Source organism: Ictalurus furcatus, chromosome 17 (assembly GCF_023375685.1).
Source record: "Ictalurus furcatus strain D&B chromosome 17, Billie_1.0, whole genome shotgun sequence".
In the NCBI taxonomy this organism is placed as follows: Eukaryota; Metazoa; Chordata; class Actinopteri; order Siluriformes; family Ictaluridae; genus Ictalurus; species Ictalurus furcatus.
In genome coordinates, this window is record NC_071271.1 from 9,215,824 (window position 1) to 9,241,768 (window position 25,945).

Consider the following 25,945-nt stretch of genomic DNA (forward strand, 5'->3'; position numbering starts at 1 on the left):
TGCCTGCTGGAGGAGATTGCTATGACATCGGACCGTTCTTTCCTACTGATCCATATCACATGATTCGGATGGGCATAACCCTCCAACGCCAGCTCCTGCTGCGACCCGACTGGTGGGTGATTGGAGGTCTCTTGGCTGGAGCTACAGTTGTGCTCTGCTTGTGTCTTGCAGTACTGGTCAGTCTTGTATTAATCATATAAGAACCAATACTATAACTATTGATTACTGAGTTAAAATGGTCAAGAACTATCAACTTCCATTTCCAACACACAGATCTTGTTCAGGGAGCACGGCTGGCCAGAGAAGCTGCCTTCTCAGGCCAGGTACCGGGAACTACAGCTCAAGTACAACATGGATGACTATTCATCAAAAGGTTCCAGGGTCATAGCACTGAAAAAGATGCACAGAAACTTAGAGGTTGGGATGAACGAGGATCCAGTGCTGAGAGGTATCTGTGGCAGGATTTGTAAAGTGTTGGTCAAGAAGATTGCATTCGCTACAGCTTGAGGTAAAGATCTTACTTACTGTTCTCATATTGCGCATAGCTATGGCTGTAACATCAGACGAGTTCTGGGACTATGAGAAGCAGGTGAACCTGGAGGCTTTCAGTTCCAGCACATTCTATGACATCTTGCTTAAGCACAATGTGTCTGTCACCACCCGGCTTGGGCAGTTCAAAGAAGAGGTGAATTTTCCATAGTTTGTCCCAGACTTCCTCATTTTCCAGTGACCTCTTCCTAATACAAATTGTAATGAACATATCTTGAATTATGTTGCAGCTATAGCCACAATAAATAATTCTTCTCCATTTTGGTGTTGATTGAAGTGGTGCTTTTGGGTGGAGTGGGCTAACCACTAATAACTTATTCCCCTTCAGCAGGCTGCAAGATGACAATAGAAAAATATAGCTTTTTCCCCATTGAAGGAAAAATATTGTTAATCTATCCACAGGTGAAGCAGCTCTATCAAGGGGTGCTGGAAAAGGTGCAGGGACTCCAACCTGGCCCAGGGGCTGTGGTGGTAGGGGGCAAGCTGGAGTGTTTGGAGAAACAAGTGGAGCAAGAGATAGCACGCAGGAAAGTTCTGGGCACTCAGATTTCCCAGCTGCTGGACAGCCAGCTTCAGATCCTCCGGAATGAGTCCCAGTCCCAGCATGCCATGCACAAGGCTTTCTCAGCACTCCTCAGAGAATGCTTTCGGTTGCTGATGCTGGTTTCTGACAACCAGACCTCTCTCTGGAACAAACACATCCAGCAATGGTATGTTTAATGTGCACACTCATCAGGCCTTGTTTATCAAGTTTTAATAAGGTTGTGTATACTGTACATGTTTTCATAGGCCAAACCAAACAAAGGTTTTGGCAATGCTGATTTATTTCATACTCACATGCGTATGTTGATGAATGCCGATCAACCGTAAAGTGCAAAGCGTATGCATGGCACAGCTCATTTTCGTTTCAATGATTCTCACAAAACTCCAAAAAGGCTAAAAAGCCTACAAAGAGCTGAAAGTGCAAAATGAGGACAAGACAGCAAAAGTAAAGGAATTTCTCAGAGGCAGAAAGGGAAGCTTTGACTCATTTTTTAACTATCATGTATTTCTATCCATCCATCCATTTTCTGTATTGTTTATCCTACACAGATTTGTGAGGGGCCTGAAAAAAGGGATATAGAGGTGTATGTAGAATTTTTATTATATTACAAGTGTATGAAAATACAAATTAACCTGTTTTGTTATTCTATCACACTATATTGTGTCCTCCAGTTCAACATGGCATTTCAATTATTTGATGCATCTCTCCCACAGTTATATAGGCTGAGAGAGAGAGTACAGAGAAGATTTACATTTAGCAGCATGTCATAACAACAAGCTTCATGGTTTATTACTGCTTTTAATCTGTCTATGAATGACAACAAAATCAGCAGGGTTTATCATATTTACTACATTAAGAAGTACAGTTCACATTTTATGTGAAATTCAAGACTGGAATCACCAAATGCTAATGTTTAGGGGTGGGCGATATGACTACAATCTTATTTCACGATACATTTTCTCAGGTAAGTCTATCAGTAGTATTCAAGAGTCTGAGTCTGGGATCGAGTACCCCAACTCTAATTAATGCCATTAATAATTCCATTCACAAACGTGTCCTTTGTGTGTGTAATTGAAATAAATGAACTATTATTTATTCTTGGAAGTGTAATCCGTGTAGAAATTTGCATTGACTCATTGCCAAATAATAAAGTGAGCTCTCAGAGGATATGAACATTTTTCTGGATTAACAGGATTCCTAGGCTTCCCAGGTTGAACATAATCATGAAATGTAACCAACACAAGACACTCGTGTTTTCTTTTTAATTTGGCCATTAACCATCGGGGTTGAGCACGCTGATTGGCCAGAGCTGAAGCTGATCACAATAGGTTTTATGAGCCTGCCAGTTAGTTTAGTCATTTGGTTGAGTGATGTCATGCTACAGAGCTGTGAACTGTGGTGCAATCACTCAAGCAATTATTTATTTATTGGATAAATCAATCCATCAAAGTGTGCAAATGGAAGTGAAGTTTGATCAAATATGTGTAAAACTTGGAATGGTGATCAAAGGAGAAAAGAGTTTGATGTAGACTTAAAAAAGCTCAAAGCAGATTTTTATTACAAAGATTTACCTTGAGCCGATCCAGTTATTGATTCCCAGTGTCTAGTGGGCATTTTATTATGCAACTACTTTGACTTTAAGCTAGAGTTTTATTTAACATTTATGGTGAATCATGATTATATTTATACCTATTCTTCTTCTTCTTCTTCTTCTTCTTCTTCTTCTTCTAAGAAAAAACCTTTATCTAACTTCACCAGTATCATCCAGCATACAGGATCAGTCATAATTGATTATTCTTAGTTTTTGAACTCCAGTGACACTACACTTACAATTCAGTAATGAGTACTCTTTAAAGAACCGTTCTTTTTCTTTACATTTCATTTAGCTGTTTTTTTTTTTTAAACAAATCTTTGGATGGTCTGCCAATTTCAGTGTTAAATAACCACCAACAGCTGCAACAGTACTGTTGAATGTTCATCTGCAATTCAATGACTGATTCATACAGAGTTGTGTGTTAAGCACCATGAAATATCCTGGACACTGAAAAACATTTCACTTCAGAAATGATGGGTCATGCATGCTTGGTCATATCATTTCAGAGTTCTCATTATCTCACCATGGGAAGTAGAGTTTTAGGTTCCTTGCTTTCATCTTAGTTAAATAATTTAAGTATTTGGCTGGAAGCAGAAACTTTGAACTTAAGTGCTCAAAAGACACGAGTACACTCTCTTCTCAGAAGCTGCCAAAGGTCTGAATAACCCTATGCCTCCTGAACGATTTGAAGCACAAGCAAGAGGAATGGAATTAAAAATAACATTTCCTTCAATATTTAAATAGAATACAGACTCTTTGCCAAACAGGAACTAAAATAGGAGTATTGGAGCACCTTTGGTCCTTTTAATGATGAGTCTGATGGATTTTCCATTCCATAACAATCTTTATATTGATCTGTTGGGATCATTTTGGCATGACTATTGGAAAAGAGAATGGGAAACATTAGAAGAGGCCAGACAGGATTCATTTTAAGATAGCTTAGTCATAGCTAAGCAATGATAAAAACAAATGAAACAAAAACAAATGTTGGAAGAAATAAAAAACAATTAAGTATGGTACTTCAGAAAACACTGAATAAGCATGCTTACAGAAATGAGATTTGATCAAAAACTTTATCACTTACACAAGATTACCATATCTAACAGATTCATGGTTCATTTATTATAATTTTTTTTTTTTTTTTTTTTTTTTTTAAATCTTTGTCTCAGTATGGTTAACTTGTCAAAAAAGTTTTATATTTGAAAGCATGCACAAACCAAGGGCAATTCTGTGATTTAAAGATATTACATCATGAATGATTTTGACCATTAATAAACCTTTCACCTCTTTAAAATACATTTATAATCAATCTATACAAAATAAATTTGAGATATATTTCTCTCCTTTATTCAGTGGCAATGTGAATGACATTTATAAATTGAACCCTTTTAAAAAAAAAAAATAAATAATAAAAATAAAAAATAGAAAAGCCTTATAACCCCAAAGGTCATGAATTCCTGAATTAATCAAGTACTGGTTTTTAGGCTCTCTTTCCAGGAGCTCACATTCTCCTTTTGTTATTTTTTAATCGGAAATATATTTCCTGCCTTTGTGATTGAAATAGTATGCATGTTGTGCTGTGCAGTGTTATGGATAGATTGCATGTGCTGGCTGAGGAGATGGCAGAGCTGGTCTCAATGGAGGCGCAGCGGCAGGGTTGCTGGGGCGTGCTCAAACAGGGGACTGGAGCACGGCTACTGTGCCCCACTTCTGGATCGGTCCTCACTAGGGATGACATTATTGGTGAGTTATTGCACTTTTCCAACACATGGGATATGTCCAAGGTGCTTGCCCTACATAGGAAACAGTGATATGGCTATGAGAGTAAAGTTGAGCCATTTGTTCTAAAACCAAAGAATAATGTTTGATGCAAACCAATTCAGCCCAAACACCCTGGTAACACCAATCCTGCAATGTGGTAACATCATGCTCTAGGGCTGTTTATCAGCAGCAGGACCTTGCCATCACAGGCAAAATGGATGAAGCAAATTGTTCAGCAGAACCTGTTCCAGACAGCTAATCTACAATTAGAGCGAAAATACTTGTTCCAACAGTACAATGAGCCAAAGCATAGGGCAAAAACTACAAAGGAATGGCTTGAAAAAAAAAGTTCATGTTTTGGAATGGCCAAATCAAAGCCCAACTGAAAATCTGTGGCATGAACTGAAAAAGGCTGTTCACCAACATTCTGGATTCAATTTAAGAGTTGGAGGAAATGTGCATTTAGGAATGGAAGAAAATGCCACAATCAAAATGTCCAAAGCTCAAAAAAGACACATCTGAGACAACTCAAATCTGTACTTGCTGCAAAAGTTCAATGATGGGGTGAATACTTATCAATTAAGCAGTTTTTAGATTAAAAAAATTCAAATAATTCTGAGGGCACCTAAAGGCTTTATTTAATTTTATTTCTGTAAAGAGTCACTTCAAAAAAAGCAGTGGGGAAAATCACATTCTGATTTGCTTCAATTTGGTGTTGCAATACAGAAAAAAGAGCCATAACCACTACAGGGGGTGAATACTTTTTTGAGGCAGTCTAGACATCTATAGCTCTGACATTACAGTGTGGGAGGGCGGTCAACATATGCATATACATATATATACATACATACATACATACATATACATATATATATATATATGTATGTATTATTCACCTAAAAATATCTATATATAGGCATATATATATATATATATATATATATATATATATATATATATGCCTATATATAGATATTTTTTAGGTGAATAATCTATAATATAATGGACTGATTGGCTGACGCAATTTGTGATTTAAAGGCTGTTATATTATTAGCTAACCCATATCTTAATCTATACACTGTATAAATGGCTAAGGCATTTAATTATGTACTCTGTCTGCTTATGGTCTGACTCACTGGTTCTCCAGACTGCAGGTACATACTTGGCACTATTCTTGTAGTGTCTGGTAAATGAACTACCCCACCTAGTGGTAGTTGAATGTAGAGAAGAAAATTAGACCTCAGTACTGCTCATATAGGGATTCATCACAGGTTTCTGGAAATGACTGTCTTTTTTTCCTGTCTCAGTAGATTAATAAAAATGGTTTACATGGCAAATGCTAACAAATTGTAAAAATTGCACTAATCTTTACACCGATACAGCACCTGATGGGTCTGTCCAGGCATGCGATACAGTCCATGTGGACCCCTGCACAGGCCTCATCCATCCAATCCCGAATGCCCACATGCTCCTAGCTAGTGGCCACAGCATGCCCGTGCCCTCTGACTTCTTCGTGCATCCTCAGACTGGCCGGCTGCTCCCAGTGGCAGGGAATGTAGGATTTGACTCCTCCAGCTCCACCCTTGTATGCACAGTGGATGCTTGTGTGGGTGAGTCGAAAATCCTGCTTTCAAACTTTAGCATTTAGCATAATACAATTAAGTCATTATGATGCCAGTTTATAATACTGCAGTATTCAGCACCAGATGTTGGATGTGACTCTAACATCTCATCACTGATCTCAGGTGAGGTTGGAAAATGGGAGTGTCCTGTGCTTCCCTTCATTCCCTACCCTTCATCTCGCCACTCTGAGCTGCTAGGGCCATCCAAGTTGAGAAGCCTCCAAACAGGCCAGAAGCTTGTATTTGGAGGACCCATGTGTGACTTTGAATCTGGCGTACTTGTCCCGATCCTGGCAGTCACCATCCACCCCCAGACGGGGATGGTGTACCCGGTAGGTGGTGCTCATGTGTGCCCTGTGACGCGACTCCGGCAGCCCATTCAGATTGGTTGTCCAATGCTGGATCCTCGCACGGGCAATGTGGTACTCATAACAGGTGTTAGTCTGGACTCACATACAGGTCAGTACATGTGTACATAATTTCTTCTACATGTGGGAATATGTCATATTGAACATTTACTAGAAACGTTCAGATTTTAAAAACAGTAACACCTTATTGCTGTAGTTCACGAACATTTTGTAGTCAGAGACCCCTTTAACTGTAAAATAACTTCCACAGACCCTCTCAGTAAATCTCTTCCTGAGTTTTCTACTGATATAACACAGGTCTGAGTTGACTTTGGTGCTTGGGCCCCTAAATATTATAACTTTTATACTATGGATTGTGATTTCCACTGACTATGCTTCATTAACTCCTGGGCATCCTTTGAGAACCACTGCCTTATTCTAATCTGCAGACTATAAGCTATTCCCCAAATTAAAGTCACTCAAGATTTATTATAAAACCATATCTCTAATATTCACGATTCCACATAATATGAGATTTTATGAATATGCAATATAAAAATGCCCCCAAGACTACACTTGCTCATCTCCTGGTAAAACCTTATATAAGAAAAGACTAGCATCATTTTTAATGGTGCTGTTCATAAAACAATTTTATATTTGTGTCTCAGGCTGATTGAGTACCTGACATTTAAGTCTGTGTTGCAGGTGCAGTGCTTCCAGTAGGAGGTCTCCTGCTGGGCGAAACCTTCATCGAGCCCCTGAGTGGCAGGCTGGTGCGTGTTGGTGGCGGCAGCCTCCGGGGAGGAAAAGTGGTGCCACATGCAGGGGGTTTCCAGGCTCTACTGGACAGCCAAGCTCTTGGTGCGCGGGTGGGGGTGGTGGAGCTGATACGGGCCTACTGTGACGGGTGGAAATCTGGGAGTCTGGACCTCAACAATGAGATTAGCAGAGTGAAGACAGCTGCCTCAGATTTGGAGCAAGCCTGGAGGAACAGTCAGGACTGCATGCTTCAGCTGCTAAGTTGTCTGGAGGCTCAGCAGGAGTGGGCCTGGTGGGTGGCTGAAGATGGGGGCAGTCTAGGTGAGTGGGTTCGCTCATATGCTTAGATGTGAGTAAACACTTTTAATATGCACATTATGTAAGTTTTAACCTTACTGGTAGCAAAGTTCAATAACTTATATACTAGTATGAATAACCTGACAGGCAGAGTTAATGTTTAGCTTGGTAATATATTGTGTATATATAGATAGCTAGATAGATAGATAGATAAAACTATGTACTTGTGTAATATGATATTATTCCTGACAGTTAGGAAACTAGCTATCATGTACCCTTATGAGGGCTAGAACTAGTTAGTTAATGACTCTCTAGCTAGTTAAGTTTCACCCATTTGCTGCGTTCACATGTTATTTCACAAAATCCTAAGCACATACACCAGCATGTTTGGTATTGGCAATTTATTTTGTGCCCATGGTGCTAACGACCGCCATTGTTGTTGTGGGAGCGTATCTATGTTCCCAGGGTCCTATGTTATGTTATATGGCACATAATGAACACATTAAATCTGAAGCTAGGCTTCAGCATAAGTTAGAGCTGGGATGTGTTCATCCTTTTAGGACCGTTTACTGTGTTTTATAGGCTACAGTATGGCATTTCTTCAGTTTACTGTATACATTACACTATTGTTCATGCACGGAGTTCAGCTCTATGAATGTATGAATGCAGACTAATGTCTATTTTTAGAGCAGCACAAATCGAGATTCAGCATGTGCAACTTAGTTCATTTTCCAAGTTCATAATGTTCATTAATTTCAAGTGTTAATGTAAAGGATTTTAAACTAATGTATGTTGTTATACATTTAAATGTGTCTTTGGTGTTTAAAGTTAAAAGGTAATAAAGTTAATAGGGCCCTGGGAAAATGAGTCCTGACTACATGAAAACTTTGGAAAAGTTTACTTAATGTGTGTTAACAGAATATGGAACTGGGGAATATACTGTAGGACCCTGGGATCATAGGAATGACCCTGTTGTTGCTGTGATTCTGTTTCACTCACAGGGCTGTCATTGCGTCTTCAGAGATGTTTTTCTGCATATCAAATATTCTTTTTCTAATGAATAATAACAAAATACTAACCAGCAAATTGGGTTATTAGCAAAATTTCACTGGTAAAGCTGGTTGTGCTTTTGTAGCTAGCATGATCATGTTGGTTGCTTTTTGACTGGTCTAACTCTTTTTTTTTCTCTCTCCAGCAGGTAAATTTTTATTCTGTCAATTACATTTGAATTATTTTGTGTGTGTGTGCATGTGTGTGCTCTTGTAGGCGAAATCAGTCTGCCTGGCCTTGAGCTGTCCCTGCCCGCTCTGCCAGGACTGGAATATCCGGACCCTGGAGGTTCTGGCTTATCAGTCCCTGTTCTCGGTGTGCAGCTGGACTGGATGTCAGGGTGTATGGTGCCTCTTGCTGGAACAATGGAAGATCCAGATGGCAAGGGTCAGGCATAGTTTTCCAGTTTTGCATATCACACCCCTGTAGTGTATATAAACACAAAGAGATGCGCACACAACCTGGATGCAAAAATACCTAGCGACCTGACACTACTTGTTTATAATCTGAAGAATCTATCAGGAATTTTGATTAGGAATCGTACTGACATTATCTAAAAAGTTATCATTTATTATTATGGATTACTATTAAAAGACAGGGAGTGCTCGGTTGCAATGGCTGGACATGCAGTATATACATATCTTCTAGAAACTCTGAGGGAATATACTACGAATTGTGAAATTGAAGGCAAGATTTGCGATTACAACATCACAGACATCACAGCAGTGAAAGCTGAAGTTGCCAGCCAGATGCCATAAACTCATTTGCTAGCTGAACAAAATTAGCTAGCTAAATGTGTCCATTAATGGCAACCTTTCAGAAAGAACCTAATCTACAAAGCTTCTTGACATAGATGTTTAGATGAGCTATGAGTGTTTGTTAAAGCAATTAGGCATGTTAGCTATCTAGCAAGCAAAGCTTTTAAATTCTTACCTGGCCAATAAGGCTCACTAATAGCTACTTAGCTGAGATAAAATCGGACCTGTAAAAACCAATTATACATTCTGATTATCTGTACCGTTCTTCTGTTTCGATGATATACAGTAAAAACGAATGTTCTTATGAACACGTTTCTGATTCTGACACCCCAATAGTACCATACAATGCGTTTTAGAAAACCAGTTCTGAGCTCACGTATGCAGAAGTGGACGGATGGCGCTTTTCTCCATTGCGTGAGAAGCACTTCGAAAAAGATATGGTCGTCTGGCTTCACGTGAGGCCCGATAGGTGGGAATTGGACATGACTAAGTTAGATTAAAAATCACTGCAACAAGGAGGCACGGTTAATGTCAGAGTGGCGTGTCTCACTCGGGTCAATAGATAGATATAGAGTGATATGACCTGCTTTCTCATCATGAACACTAATGTGTCCAGGGCTGGTTCCGATCCGCTTTGGGGCACAGACTATAGACCCTGTGACAGGGGTCGTGGCTCCGGTGGTAGGAGCTCGGCTAGACGTCTGGAAGAGGACTGTAGTCCCAGTGACCGTCTCTCAGTGCCTGACCATAAGAGAAGCTCCAGACATTGTGCTGGTGAGCAAATTTGGTGAAATATCTGAATGTTTCTAACAGGCTGTGAGCACTACAAGTGTGTGTATATGTGTGTTTGGTGCAGGCGGAGGCCTTACAGAAGGAGTGCAGCATGAGGGCCCAGTTCTGGAGACAGCAGAGAGTAAAGGAAGAAGAACTAGTGGCAGATTTAGACAGAGCTCTGAGGGACTGCCTTTACACAGCATTACATGAAGAGCCAGATCATGTGAGGCTCACAGCAGGCTCGATAGATAAGAGATGGTGGTAAATGTGAGTGGAAAGATCTTAATCATAATGTGTGTGTGTATGTGTGTGTGTGTGTGTGTGTGTGTGTTAGCTTGTGTGGACAGACACAGATAAGCAAATAAGGGAGACAGCAGCAGAACTTCAGGAGGCAGACTATAAAGAGGCTCAGAGAAGAAATGCTGTAAACTCGGAGCTGTCTCTCCTGCTGCCTCGACACATCCTACTCACTCTTACTGGAGGTGACATGTACACTGCACACATTATCGAAAGGCTGTGGTACGGATGGACTTACAACAGAGAAAGACTCCCACAGATTAGATGTCTTTGTGTGTGTGTGTGTGTGTATGTGTGTTTGCACAGGTGATGAAGAAGAGTGGAAGCAGCAGCGTCACTGGCATGCTGAACTGACCGCAGTGTTGAATAGAGTGAGTGTATTTATGGCAAGGCAGCAGTGGGAGCAAGATCGGTCCACACCTCTGGGTGATGAGCAAGCGGTCAGTTTCAACGCTCAAATCTCTTTTGCTTATACACATTTTACTCTGAAGATTCCCAATACAGACACAAATGCAAGCAATTCACTGTCTCATCTTGCTGTAGTGATAGTAGTCCAGCATAAAATCTGTTTGAAGTAACTTTAGACACTTTTATATGCACATTTTCCATGTGTTCATATGACATTTTGCACAAACTGTTTAGCACCAGTTCCAGGTGCCACTCTAGGATGATTGTTTTTCTTGCAAGTCAGAGACATTCTGTACCTTCAAGAAACGTTTCGAGTACATTTACGTTTACGTTTATTCATTTAGCGGATGCTTTTATTCAAAGCGACTTAGAAATTAGGAAATACAAGCAAAGCAGTATATCAAGTGGAGAACAATACAAGTAGTGCTGCCTTACAAGATCTTTTAATTGAGTTCTAGAAAAGCAAAGTGCGCAGAGTAGAGGTGTAAGAGTCATTTATTTTTTAAAGGATAATGTGGAGTTGGCGTTTTAGTTGGGGGTTAGTTACGCGCTCACGGAAGAGGTGGGTCTTTAGCTGTTTTTTGAAGATAGTGACAGATTCTGCGTTCCGGATTGAGGTTGGAAGTTCATTCCACCACTGAGGGACAGTTAGTGTCAGTAGTTTATGTGCTTATAGTGCCAAACCATCAATCTATCACAGATAATGCAATGTCCTATGTAAATTTAAGGTAGTCTCAAAAGAAATGCTTTTAGTTTAAAATAAAACAGTACAATATAAAGAATTTGTGCACCAGTGTTTCACATTACAGTAAGAACACTTTCCACTTGCATGCAATCGGCGTGGAAGCACGTGGAAGGAATAAAACACAACAGGGCGTGCTGTTCTAGAAAAATAATCCATGCCGGGGTGGTGTGATATGGGAGGGTGGTTTCTGACATAACAGCATGTCCCAAAATGTTTTATTCTTCTTATACTACAGTGATTTCCCAATGATTCCTAATTTTATTTTACGTCATGCTTTTGAACCATGTATAGATACGTTTAAAGTTAAGGAACATCCGCAAGACAAGTTAGTTCCTGTTATCGCTTACATTATAACACCTACAGTACAAATAGTCGCTCCTTCACCAGACTTTCTTCTCAATTGAAGTTAATAAGACAAACCGGAAAGCGTAAAGTTTTTTGTCTTTGTCTTGAAGACTCTCCCATAGGAGAAAACTCCATAGGAGATAACTCCCATAGAAGAAAACTTCATATCAACTATTAGACATTTTGCTTTGTAAAGTAACATACAGACTAGCCTGTGCACCTAGTGAGACCAATGGTGTCTATGTTCATAACCTTAGCGTTTCTACATCCGCCACTGCAGCCAAAATATATGGCCTTTTCTCATGTTGCAGCTTCAATGAACTTTTGAATGCATATAAATGCACTTAAATGAAGACGATATTTTGTGGGATAGCCCAGTCACTCAAGCGACTATATCAAGAAATGGGTTAGGCATTCAATCATCTGTGGAAGATCCAGCTTCAATTTCAGTAGTGCAGCATTTATTTGAGTCTGCATAGCATTTGCTTTTGCTGAGCTGTGCTTCAGATCCTCAAAACACTCGTATGGCGGGTTGTCAGCACTCTCCGGCAGGGTAGGCTCATTATTCATGTTTAGAGAATGAGAAGCAGCTACTGAGAGTACATCAGGGTCTGTCTGTATGAGAGGCAGCTGTACTAAGCTGTACTAAGCTCTTCTGAATTCTACACTTCATTTCGGTGAGTTGTGCTAACAGCTCATGTGTTTGTCTCGTGCCTGCTGAAGACTCCATTGTAAAAGAGCTAACGCTTCCCATTCTAGCTTTCTTGCTTTTCTTCCTCGAGGGATCAGCAGCCGTGTCTGATGTTCACGTAGCCTGTGAGGTTCACGCATTGCAATCAACATCATGTTGCGTTTAGGTCAAGGCTCTATAATTGCTTGTCAAAGATTTTTCAGTCTCAGGTAATTTGAGCATTGATCCATGTCCATCATCCAACTCCATCTGGTAGAACAAACAGTTTGCCATTCTGCACTTTCCCAAGATGTTGAGAAAGTTCAACAATTCACAACAAATTATGGATTCATGAATTCATAAATGTATTAAATTAGTTACGCTGCATCCCAGCACCCATTACAGCTGCATGGAGACACAAAAAATAGGCCACATGTCCAGGGGCATTAGTTGGACTGTTAATCATCCTGGTCTGAACCTGGTCTGAACCCAGATTCTTAGTAGACTTCTAAATGCATTTTTTTTCTTGCATGTGAGGGCTAATTGCGTTAAAAAATGTGTAAATTGGACAAAAAGTTGGATTTATCATAAAATTTGCCTCAGGTGTTATCACTGTTTACAGGCCTAAAAGACTGATAAAATATAAATATGAACTTTTTGGCTATCTAACATGAGACTTGGCTAGTTTCCATTTCCATTTATTCATTTAGCAGACGCTGTTATCCAAAGCGACTTACAAATGAGGAAATACAAGCATAGTGATATATCAAGTGGAGAACAATACAAGTAGTGCTACCATACAAGATTTTTTAATTGAGTTCTAGAAAAACAAAGTGCGCAGAATAGTGGTGTAAGAGCCAGAGTATGGTTGTTGTTGTTGTTGTTGTTTTTTTTTCTTCTTTTTTTTTTTTAAAGGATAATGTGGGGTTGGCGTTTTAGTGGTTAGTTACATGCTCACGAAGTGGTGGGTCTTTATCTGTTTTTTGAAGATAGTGACAGATTCTGCTGTCACCAGTTTGGTGTCACTAGCCAAGGGGAGGCATTATCTGTCCTTATGCTCTGCTCATAACATGTTCATGTAACTTGTAACTCATATAGACATTTACACACCTTGTTTTCCTGGCTCAGCACAAGAGGATGTTAATATTTCAGTTTCAAGCCCTTTACTGGTTAAAATAACAAAAACAACAACAACAACAATAACAAAAATGCCATATATCCATTTTTCTGCTCACACTGACTGTATGAGCTGCTGTTTGGCAGAATTGACAGCTGTCAGCCAATAAGACATGAGCATTTCCACGTATTTTCCCTTTAAACCCTGTCTGATTGGTCTTGCCTCCTGTCACTGAAAATAAACTACAACACTCTGTTCACTGCAAATGTCTGCTTTGTGGACACTGTGAACTGTGGTGAGAATAGAAATGAGTCAAATGCTAAAATTACCTTCATCCAAGTTATGCATCAATGCCTACTTCTCTGATAGTGCAGAATTAACAATAATAAGAAGAGAATGGAAAAGAGGACTAATGTGATGTCGTGGGGACCTTTTTCAGGCTACCTGTATGAGGTCATGGTCACAATGTGACTACTACTGGACCTTGGCAAGGAAATAAGCAAATGGCAGTACTACACTAGTTCTGATGGAAATTGTCCTTACTGTCCAGAATGACAGAAGAGAGAAGAAGAAGCCTTTATTTGTGACAGCACAGTGAAATTCTGTTTCTTTATTTTTACATATCCCAGCTTCTTAGGAAGTTGGGTTCAGAGCGCAGGGTCAGCTATGATACAGCACCCCTAGAGCAGAGAGGGTTAAAAGCCTTGCTCAAGAGCCCAACAGTGGCAGCTTGGTAGTGCTGGGCTTTAACCCCCACCTTCTGTTCAGTAACCCAGAGCCTTAACCGTTGAGCCACCGCTGCCACTGGAAAGGAAGTAGAACTACCACTTTTAACTTTGATTTGACAACTCTCATTTTAATCATCATTTGAACATCATTTGCAAACTTTTATAATCGCATGTAAACAAATTATTTAACGTTTATGGATGCTATTCAAAGTATTAAGTGGTAACAATGACAATTACCATTTGAAACCCTAAAAGTAAAAATCAGTCCCCAAAAAGTCCAAAATACTACACTGTCTGAGCAAAAAGGAACATTTTGGCTACCACCTGTGGTTTACATTGTGCGTGGAAAGGAAAAGTATGTAACTCTTACCTAATCGTGTCTGGTGTTTATGTCCTTTGTTAAAAGAAACATACTCGTTCATCTACATCTACATTCTCTAGATTCCACTAGCTTCACTGTTTATTCAAGAAACCTGTGCTACACCTTAACAAGCAGTTTACTGGAAGCTTTTCCTGCCTTCTTAACATTGCTAATTAACTGTAAAGCAAGTCGGTGTACTTAAGTGAGCATGGGTTTCACAAATCCTCTTGCATACTTGGTGGAATGATGTTCTGGTGCTATAGGATGAAAAGGCATGGCAGAAGGAGCTGTGGGAGCAATTAAATCAGAGATACACCGAGCTGGATGTTGCTCTTTCTTCATTGCACTGCACCTGCAAGATCAGCCAGCTCCGTGCTGCTACTACAGAGGTAACACACACCTTAAGCCACCAGCATGTTAAACACGGCACACCGGACTTGTATGGAGCTGCCTTATGAATAGCACTAAAATTCTATAAGCGTGCTTTTCTCCTTTCAATAGGGCATATTATCAGGCTCATTCTCGTATAGGGATTATTGTATGGTGCAGCCCAGAGGCAGAAAAAACCCTTTGAAAGCAATGGCCCTGACTCAGCACAAAATCCTCTCTCAGTTAGAGCGCCTCATTCAGCTGCTGGAGGATGGCAAACTTTCCAGTCTCTTCATCAGAGGCCAGAGCCAGCAGAACTCTGGTACAACACACTCATTCATTTCGTCGACATAGAAATGGAAAGCAGTGTGTCCTGCATTCCTTAGTAGTCTTTACTGTTTCTTTTGCAGACCTGCCAGTGAAGCAGGCGTTTGACAGGGACACAGGCTCTAGAGCATGGACTGTGTCAGTCCCTGTAGCTAAAGGTATTAATTAAAAGTATGAATGAGTTAATCTCACTGGTCAGAATGGCAGTTTTTATATTTTCCTCATGTTTGCTCTGTATGGTGTTATATTCTGACTGCGCATTGTGATATTAAAGTGCTTTTTGCTGCACAGATGCCAATCAGTCTTGCTGTGCAGCAGTTTCCACTCAATCCCTGAAAGATCATGAAAAGGCTTCATCTGTGAGCGAGCTAAATGGCTTGAAGGGTGTATTGTCCAGTACATCTCCTTCACACAGAGAACAGGATGTAAGCCCCGCTCAAAGCCAGGGTAAGGCAGTATTCTGACCGCCACATCTCTAGTGACAGAACTTCAGCTGACAGTCTCAACTTTGTGCCCAATCAGATCTCAAGGAGACGACATTTCCCGTGCACATGACAGTCCCCAAACTGTCAGGTGAGACAATTTGCATTTGTAGAAATTAAAAGTGCCCTTGCATATTTTAATCACTAGGAGGTAGTAAGAATCAACTTCAGATAGTAATTAACTCTTTTTACCAGAGGCCAAGAAATGGAATTTCTGCCTGTTTTCGCGGTGCCCGTGTTCAGTACTGAATTTATTTATGATGTCACATGCCATAGTAATGGTGAATGGCTCATATAAAAGCAAACACTCAGAGCTTTAAGAATTTGCAGTTTTATTTAAATAAGTTTTTCTGTTTTTAACCTAGCCTACTTGGTTTAAATGTTATAATGTTATTGTGGCAGTTGTATACGGCGCTTTACTATCAAAAAAGCTTTAGTTCTGCTGTCCGTTTTATCTCTGTACCAATGTTATTGCGGACAGGTGTGAATTGTTTACCCGGAAGAGGGCTCACACTCCTCCTCTTTCCCATCACCCTGCTCACCAGCAGCTAAACACAGAGTCATGATACTCAACACACAGAAACCCAACAGTGTCCTGACTAATCTTATAACAGACTTGCGCCCACAAAATAATTCATTTGTTTATACTGATTGAAAAAGTCCGATAAGTCGATTTCTATTCCGCCGGCAGAATGGACTGCCAGTGTACTGTGTGGAAGGGTTAAGGCTGAAGATGATTCAACAGCTGTCAAAGTCAAAGAGATTCGATGTGTTAAAGAGGCTGTAAAAAAAAAAGCCTTTTTAATGCTTATTATTGCCATGTGCTCTTCCACATGATCCAGGTGAGGACTGGGCCAGTTTGTTGGAGCTCTCACCACTCTTCCGGCTTATCCAAGATGTGGAACAGCGGCTCAGAGACCAAGCAAAGAACGCTGGCCTGCTTAGCGGTGAGCACGCAGGTCACTCGCTAAACCCATTTTGGCCACTTGCTGAAAGAATTACAAACCATTTGCTGTAGTTTGTAGTTAATTGTAGTTAGTCCCTTTAATTGAAGATTGAGGTCTTGAGCGTGGGCGTCTTTGTGCCGCAGGCTCAGGGTGCACCTTTATTGATTTCTTGGATGCACAGTGGGATTGTGAGGGAGAGCTCGTCCAAGTAGGTGCTGACACTCTTAATCCCCGCGAGTTTCTCATCTACCAGCACGGCCAGCTTCTTCTCCAACTGCTACACACACACAGAGTGGTTTGAATCTCCCTATTTCTGGCTTTTACACACACACACACACACACACACACACACACACACACACACACACACGCCTTCATTTTGATTTATTGTGAGTAATATTTTACACCCACTGAACAATGACATAATGGAATGTTTGATGTATTGGAAAGTAACTCCGATTAGTTATGCTTGGGTTTGTACTTTCCAGGCACCAGCAGTGAAATTACACCTCGCCTCAAGACTTCCTTCAAATAACTACTGCTGCAATTCCTTCCGTAATTCCTTTTATTACCAGGTATTTATGGCCAAAGTAAGCATGTGGTAATATTGATCATTGTCTTGAAGATAGACGATAACACATGGGGAAAAACTGCATGTTTTGTAAAAATGAATTCCAACATTGGAAGGAAGCTGAGGTCATTATACTGGACAATCTGGAGAAGCTTGCCCAGTCTCAGTTTGTTCTAGGATTTGAATGTTCAATATTCTCATCAGTAGTGCCAAATCATAACCTCTATAATATCTATAATGTTAAAGGAATAGTCTATAATAGTCTTCATAGTCTGCTACTGATACTCACTGTACTACATATAGTAAATGGTCTGCACTTATATAACGCTTTTATCCAAAGCACTTTACACTGTGTCTCATTCACCCATTCACACACCAATGGTAGCAGATACAAGGCCATACAAGGCACTAACTTGCCATCGGTAGCAACTTGGGGTTCAGCGTCTTGCCCAAGGACACTTCGGTATGTGGAGTCACGTGGGCCAGGAATCGAACCGCCAACCCTACAATTATTGGACAACCCGCTCTACCACCTGAGCCACAGCCACCCACATATGTATCTGTATAATGATGCATGTCATGTCATGTTATTTATAATGACAAAGGGCAATTTAATGTACTTCCAGGATTTTGGTGCCATTTCTAAATGCATTTCTCTGTCCTGGTTATATTTTAGGTTAAACCACTGTACAACCCACGTATTTGATAATTTGAATACAATTCAAATGATGCATCCCATTTTAACAACACTAAAGCAGGCTTTGGTTTACTCTATAAAGAATTTAAAACCAGCCATTATTCATGAACAGCTTTTCTGCAAGTAATATTCTTTAATTTAAGAACAAATTAGTAATAAATAAAAAGTGTTAGTAAGTAATAAATAAATAGTACAGAACTGGGGCTTTAATCAAGGTGGAGGTAATCATGAAAAGCTACAAATTCTAGTCAGGTATCTGTAAGTGCAAAAACCTTCAGGTTTCTTCTAGTAATCAACAAAGGAATGGCCTAACCAAAAGAAGATCAGAGTTTTTGAATGGTCTAGCCAGAGCTCAGACCTGAATCCAACCAAAAATCTGTGGGGTGACCTGAAGTGTGGTGTGCACAAGAGAGGCCCTTAGAATTTGATGGCTCTAGAATGTGTTTGCAAGAAAGAGTGTGACAATATTTCCAAGTCAAGAAGCGCCATGTTAATAGACTCTTACCCCAAAAAACTGTAATAAAATCAAAAGGTGCTAGTATTTAATATTAGTTTAGGGGTGTGCACACTTATGTAACTAGGTTAAGTTTTTTATTTTTCCCTAAAATGTTTCTGATTGTTTTTCAGTTATTTTTTATACATTCACATTGACGATGGAAAAAGTTCTGAAATGATATGTCTTGGTTTCATTTTTTTTTTTAAAAAAACCTGCCATTTTAACAGGGATGTGTAGACATTTTATATCCAATGTACAAGGTCTGAATAATCTACCCCTAAGTACTTGCTAAGAAAATTGTTGACAACCATTTTCCTTCCCTTCAACTGACCCCACCTTTACTGTTGAAACTACATATGCCTTGTAAGTTGCCTTTTTAAGGAAAAATGGTGAGGTTTAGCAACTGGGTTTTAGCACAGTTCAGGGTCAACCAAAAACTTGATGTAAAGAAACCAGTAAAATCCTTATAAACATGGTAATGGCAGTATTTCCTAAGGTATCATTGAACTTGTACAACCCCAATTCCAAAAAAGTTGGGACGCTGATGCTGTGTAAAATGTAAATAAAAACAGAATGCAATGATTTGCAAATCTCATAAACCCGTACATTATTCACAATAGAATATAGCAAATCTTTACATTGAGTAAATGTACCATTGTAAGAAAAAAATAAGATTCCATCCCATCTTTACTTCTGAGAGATTCTGCCTCTCTAAGACACTCTTTGTATTCCCAATCATTTTACTGACCTGTTGCCAATTAACCTAATTAGTTGAAAAATGTTCCTCCAGATGTTTCTTTTTAGTAACACTTATTTTCCAACCTTTTGTTGCCCCGTCGCAACTTTTTTGAGACGTGTTGCGGCAATCAAATTCAAAATTACCTTATTTTTTCTTAAAATTGTACATTTACTCAATTTAAACATTTGGTATGTTTTCTATGTTCTATTGTAAATAACATATGGGTTTATGAGATTTGCAAATCAGTGCATTCTGTTTTTATTTACATTTATTTACACACTCAGCGTACTCAGCACCCAAACATTTTTGTAATTGGGGTTGCATGATTATTGATCTAGAAACACTTTTAAAGGTCTCAACTGTGTCTCTTCTTCCTTAAAAGTCAACACATAAGGCAGAGGAGGTGGGATTGGCACTGCTCAAGCAACCTGGTGTTCAATAATTTGTGATCAATAAGAATGAAGACATGATGCTGAAGTCATAACACCACTGCCACTTCTAAGTGTGTTGATGTATGTCAATAGATTATGAAAAATGAATGTCTTAATGATTGACTCGACTGTGTCGGTAGGAGATGGATAACATTCTGTACGTGCGACAGCAGAGACTGCAGTCCGTAGGAGGTTTCTCTCTGCTGCTTATGCACTGTGCTGCTCACATATCCACTGGCCAACTTACTGTTGACACAACTGTTGCCTTCCAAAGGGCTTTCTTTAAGGTACAAGCCAGGCCCATACACACATGGACCATTTCATTTTATAGCATTTCAAGGTATGATTTGAACTTCTCCCTTTGCTTTGTTTATGCTCCAGGTCCTGCAAGTGTGCCTAAGTGAGTTGTTCTATGCCAGATTAGAGCCTGATTCAGCTGAAGGAAAGAAGCAAAGCACTGACTCAGCCCTTAATAGCCTTGTGTTCGAGAGAGTGCAGAAATGCGACCCAGGGACTTTGTCTGAGAACCTGAATGTAAGCCAATTAATTATAACCTGTGCTGGATGTATGGCACTATGCTGAAAGCTGTGACAATCACTTGAGAGGTGAAGTGTCCTCTGGAAGCAGGTTGTGAATTTACAGAATGATTAATATGGTGTATATTCCTGACAGGAGGTGGCCAGGCTGCTAGAGAAGCACAAAGAAAGTTCAGTGTTCAGGAAAGTAGAAAGCCTGCTGAGAGATAAGAACCTGGAGGTCAGCCCAAGAGACAGTGAGCCGCCAATTAAACATGGAGCAGAAGGCCAGGGCGTTGCGCCAGAGTGAAGTGATGAATCGGTCTTGAAATACGAGCACTGCTGCCTTTCACTGAATATGACAAGACCAACTATCTCATCCAAACTACTGTAAGCTGCTCCATGGGAGACAGATGGCGGCGGAGACGATGGCTTTGCTTTGGATTGAGGACGTTCGAGTAACTACAAAAAGAAGCACATGGAACACACATTAAACAACATTAAGCAAAAAGGAAAAATCCAAATGATGACAAACAATAAGTAAGGACATGAATGTAATGCAAATCAGTGTACATTATAACGTTAAGATAATTATTCTGAGGTGGATGGAAAACTACTAAAATGCAAGATTGTGTAGTCAGTTATTAAACTAAGTAACAGTAATTGGTATACGTTTAAAAAAGCTTGAATATTAAATGTGCAAATTATGAAAGCTTTCAATATTTCATAAAGCAAGGTCCTATTTCAAATGAGGTCATTACAGGAAAAATATATATACAGCATTTTGACAGTTTTTTCTTTGATAATGTTTGCACACTTGGGACTGAACAGAGTTATCCAGCTCTGTGGACCTGTTGATGGCACAAAGTTTTCTAAGGGCAGAGCTGGAATGCTTCATTTATTATTTTTTCAATAAACATCTCTACATATTTATTGTTGTAACAGTCACTGTGTTCAGTTTTATGTGTGAATTTTTCAAGGCTCACGTGGTTATGATTCTCCAAGAAGGAGAAAATAGATTCTTGCTGCTGAGAGACGTGGAGCTTCAAATGACTATGCAGTAAAGCAAATTATCCACTGTGGTCCTCTAATTTCACTCCAGTTTCATCATACTTACAGTACTCAAAGTAAAGATAAAAAACAACTGAGTTTACCAGTAATAGATTTGTACATGACTTCTTGTAGCTTTGTAGATGGCTCTTTTGTAACCTCTGTATTATAAGGCTCTAATTCATAATTTGGTAAAAAATATTATTTCAGTAGGGGAGACAGTGGCTTAGTGGTTAGCATGTTTACCTTGAACTTCCGCGGCTGGGAGGTCGATTCTCACTTCTGTCCTGTGTGCACGGACAGTATGTTCTCCAGATTTCCTACACTGTAGGCTGATTGGCATCTCTAAATTGTCCGTAGTGTGTGAACGGGTGTATTAGTGTATGTGGGATTGTACTCTGTGATGGGTTGGCACCCCAAACAGGGTGTCCCCTGGGATAGGCTCCAGGCTCCCCCATGACCCTGTGTAGGATAAGCACTACAGAAAATGGATGGATGGATTATTTCAGTGAATATAATAAGTAACATGTTGGTATAATTATATATTTTTTGGCCTTCTAGCAGCTATGGCCAGTCTTAATCAAATGAAAAACAGTAGTCTTCATTTAGATTGTAAATTTAATGGAAAGAGTTGCATAAACTCGTAGCATATATTATCTAACAGCTACCTAGCAGCTAGTACACCTTATGAGAGTAAGGTGTGGCTTTGAAGAAAAAATGGGTAAAGGTCCTTTAAAGTTGTCAATTAGGACATACTGTGATAGATAATTCTAGTGCTGTGCTTATTGGTCAAAAGACAGTAATTAATTTTTTATAACAGCAGCTTTGACAGTTCCAGCTGTAAGACAAATCACAGGTTTATATGAATGCACTCACTTAATATCTTATTTTTTCCATAGTAACAATGTACACAGAGATCTTTATGGCAAATGCTCCACATAAACATAAAAAATGTGTATATTTGTAAATATGCTGAAGTTTTCTATAAGGAGACAATTATTTGTCTTTTTTTGGCAGGAAACTCCAGTATCAGTGCTGTAGAAAGAGGAAAAGTTATTCCTTTGAGTTTTGAGACAGAAGAGTTCTAGTAACATGTCAAACTATATTTTATGTCTTATTAGGTTCAAGAGAAATAAAAGAGACGCTGGTGAGGGAACAGCAGTTTATAGATGCTATAACATATAAGTGAGAACAAGAACAAGCTTGTATTGTCGATGTTCCATAACATTAATTGTAACTCTAATCTGATAAATGTATAACATGTCTTTTCTTTAATAAATTAAATTTGTTAGTGTTGGCAAACGTCTCTGGTGTAAGAGGAACAACAAAAAAGTATGTGAAAGGTTCAGATTCTTTTGCCACTCACAGATGTATAATATTGGATCATTTTCCTCAATAAATAAATGAGCGAGTATAATATTTTTGTCTCATTTTTTAAAGTGGGTTCTCTTTGTCTACTTTTAGGACATGTTTGAAAATCTGATGAAGTTTGAGGTCGTATTTATGCAGGAATCTAGAAAATTCTAAAGGGTTTGAAAACTTTCAAGCACCACTGTATCACTTTCTAGACTTCAAAGTCATTGCTTTCAGTGTTTTTGCTTTTGTAAGTAAATTAATTTTGCTGATTTCTTTTTCCTGTAGAATAAACATTGTGTTCTTTTTCCCCCCTTAGATATAGTGGGGTTAAACAGATCATCCCAGATGAGCAAACAGACATCCTAGTAGTGCACTCGGACTGATGTGAGTGCACTTTAAGTTTCTCTCTCTTGTGTGCAACTTCACACTGGAAACATTATACTGCACCTCTGAGCTTATGGTGATGAGCATTTGACATGCCTGTTATTGAAAATGCTTTTGACTTGATGTCTGTCAAGTGTACCATCAGCCACATCTTCACATGAAAAAGAAGATCAATTATTTATTAAGCTGGATCTTGCATTATTCTCTGACAGGGCACGGAACATTGAAAGAAAGAAACACAACATGTGGGCATTTGAAAAGCATTTGAAAAGCCTAGCAATATAACAGTGAAAGAACCATAGTGTCAGAATCCATCAGTCCATCCATCAATCCTTCAATCCATCAATCCATCCTTCAATCCATCCATCAATCCATCCATCCCTTATAAAAATGATGCAGTGGACCATGAAGAAGAATGTGTAGTGATTATAACTGCATGCTGACTTCAAGCAAGCGATGTGAATGAGGAAAAGAACACAGCAGGTCTATTTTTAAGCTATTTATACTAATATAAAAAGTATACAAACTCTATATTGATGAAATAATCATTATAATTATTTCTTGCATTTTCTAAAGGTACCCATATGTCCTCATTAAAGTAGTGCTATACTAAAGTAGTGCTATACTAAATTCTTTAAGAGTTTTTTGAGGAATTTATAAAGTTACTATTACCTGCCAAGTGTTTCTAGCTTCTGATCTGTTGATGGTGGAGATCTGAGGTGGCTGATTTAATTGTGTAAATCCCATTAGACTTCTACTCCAAAGCGGTCTTAATGATGTTTGCAGTGTGTTTAGGTGGCCATTATCTTGCTGAAAGAACGTTTTTACCAGTCAGTCAGTTTTCCCAAAGGTACAGCATAATGAACAAAACAAAAATCTTGTCATCATTCATCATTGTACTGATTTTGACTGTGCCTCCACAAGACCATGATTCTCTGATTCACAAAAACCTACAGACATGGATTAGTGCACTTCTCAAAGCTCTTTGTTTGAAATACTAGTAGTTTGGTAAACAAAATGGTAGCATGCTCTCATTTCTTCTTCCATGCTACAAAACCATTTCTAAGGATGCTCGAGTACATCAATAGGGCAGTTGAAAACTGGATGAAGACTACATTTTTTTTTCTAATCTTGGATCCAGGTAATCTTTTCTAATCTGACCAGTTTGGGTGAACCTGTGACCATAATAACCTCAGATTCCTGTTCTTGGCTGACAGGAGTGAAACCCAATGAGGCCATCTGCTGTTGTAGCCTATCCACCTCCTACAATGTTTTGTGCTTGCTGAGACGCTTTTCTGCTCACCATGGTTGCAAATAGCAATTATATTAGTTACTATATCCTTCCTGGAAGTTTAAATCAATCTGGCCGTTTTCTTCTGACAGCTCTTATTAACAAGGTGTTTTCATCCACAGAACTGTCACTCACTCACTGTTTTTTGTGGGTTTTTTTTTTCCTTCACCATTCTGCATAAACTCTAGAGACTGTTGTATGTGAAAATTCCAGATCAGCAGTTTCTGAAATATTCAAACCAGCCCATCTGGTACCAACGTCCATGTCATGGTTATAGTCACAGAGATCACATTTTTCCCCATTCTAATGTTTGATGTGAACAAACATCTGTATCTGCATGATTTTATGCATTGGGCTGATCGAATTATTGGATAACTGCATGAATGAGCAGGTGCATAGGTGTTCCTAATAAAGCGGATGGTGAGTTTAGAGTTAAAGGATTGGGAAACAAACTTTTAGAAAGTTCATAATATGTTCTTTTTATTGTATTAATGTTAAGGTAGCATTATCCTAACACTTTATAACATTAGATTTCACACAGTATTAATGCTGTACATAATATGCTCTATGGACACAAATTGTACTTCACTCAAGGAAGGTTAAAAGTGTGCAACAAATGATAAACTTATCTCTATGTTGCATTCTTTTTTAACTAATAATATCTTCCTCCATATTACACCTTGTAATATTATCTGCTCATCTTACAACATGACGATGTAATCTATACCACAAGCTAATGTTACCAAATGTGTCATGTAATCAGAGAAGGAACTCTGAACTACAGTTCCCAGCAGCCACTGCATCACAGTCACATGACCACCTGCACCTGAATCACGTTCCTGTTAAGGAGCACTAGTGTATATAGCCACAGTTTGCACTGCATTCTTTGTGTTATGTTTGTCTTTCTTTGCCATTGTCCCTGTTGCTGTGTTTATGGTCTTTGGTTTATGTTTATTCATAGCCTTAGTGTATGGCTGCTGATTCATAATTCTTGTTTTGTGTTTAGTTGTAATATTAATTAAAGAAATTCTGCACTTGCATCCCTCCCCACCTTGGAATCGTGACAAAATGTGTATTATTACTCAGGATCAAGTTCTGTTGAGGAAAATTATCTAATCTTGCATCTTCCAACTCAATGGCTTTATAATAATAATAAAAAAATATAGAGTGAGTTACAGAATGATTGAAAAATAGTCTTAAATTTTTTCAAACAGTCTCAAACAATGAATAAAATGATTTCAATATAACTTTACATTTCTCCTCCTTTTTCATTTACTCTCCCTATTTATTTTTCATTTTCTCATGTTTCCTATTTGATCAGTGTCAGCACATTTCTTTCTTTTTTATTTTACTCACATTTCCTAATCTCCTTACCACTTACATGATGATAAAGAGGTGTGTCCAGCCATTAGATTCCGGCATTGATGTTTAATGCAAATCAGAGCAATCAAAAGTGTCAGTGTTGACCACATTGTGTTGCCCAGCAAGCTTCTGCTGATTCAGACAGAATTTTACAGCCCTTTGAATAAATTACACCATGCGCTCATTAATGTCAACATTATTT

The 25,945-nt window shown here is 39.0% G+C and overlaps 1 protein-coding gene across 1 annotated transcript; it reads left to right on the plus strand.

The window, feature by feature from the left end:
- The first annotated feature begins 36 nt into the window (after nt 1-36).
- Nucleotides 37-21,244, plus strand: si:dkey-103g5.4 (uncharacterized). Its single transcript, XM_053647304.1, has 24 exons — nt 37-176; nt 274-448; nt 546-685; nt 952-1,259; nt 4,273-4,430; nt 5,831-6,058; nt 6,194-6,529; nt 7,123-7,497; nt 8,740-8,910; nt 9,898-10,055; nt 10,138-10,278; nt 10,390-10,537; nt 10,659-10,792; nt 14,990-15,115; nt 15,228-15,417; nt 15,506-15,580; nt 15,714-15,869; nt 15,945-15,995; nt 16,747-16,851; nt 16,995-17,146; nt 17,340-17,426; nt 19,926-20,072; nt 20,167-20,319; nt 20,458-21,244. The coding sequence occupies exons 1-24, from the start codon at nt 60-62 to the stop codon at nt 20,608-20,610; spliced, it is 3,984 nt and encodes a 1,327-aa protein (XP_053503279.1). The 5' UTR covers nt 37-59; the 3' UTR covers nt 20,611-21,244.
- The last annotated feature ends 4,701 nt before the right edge of the window (nt 21,245-25,945 follow it).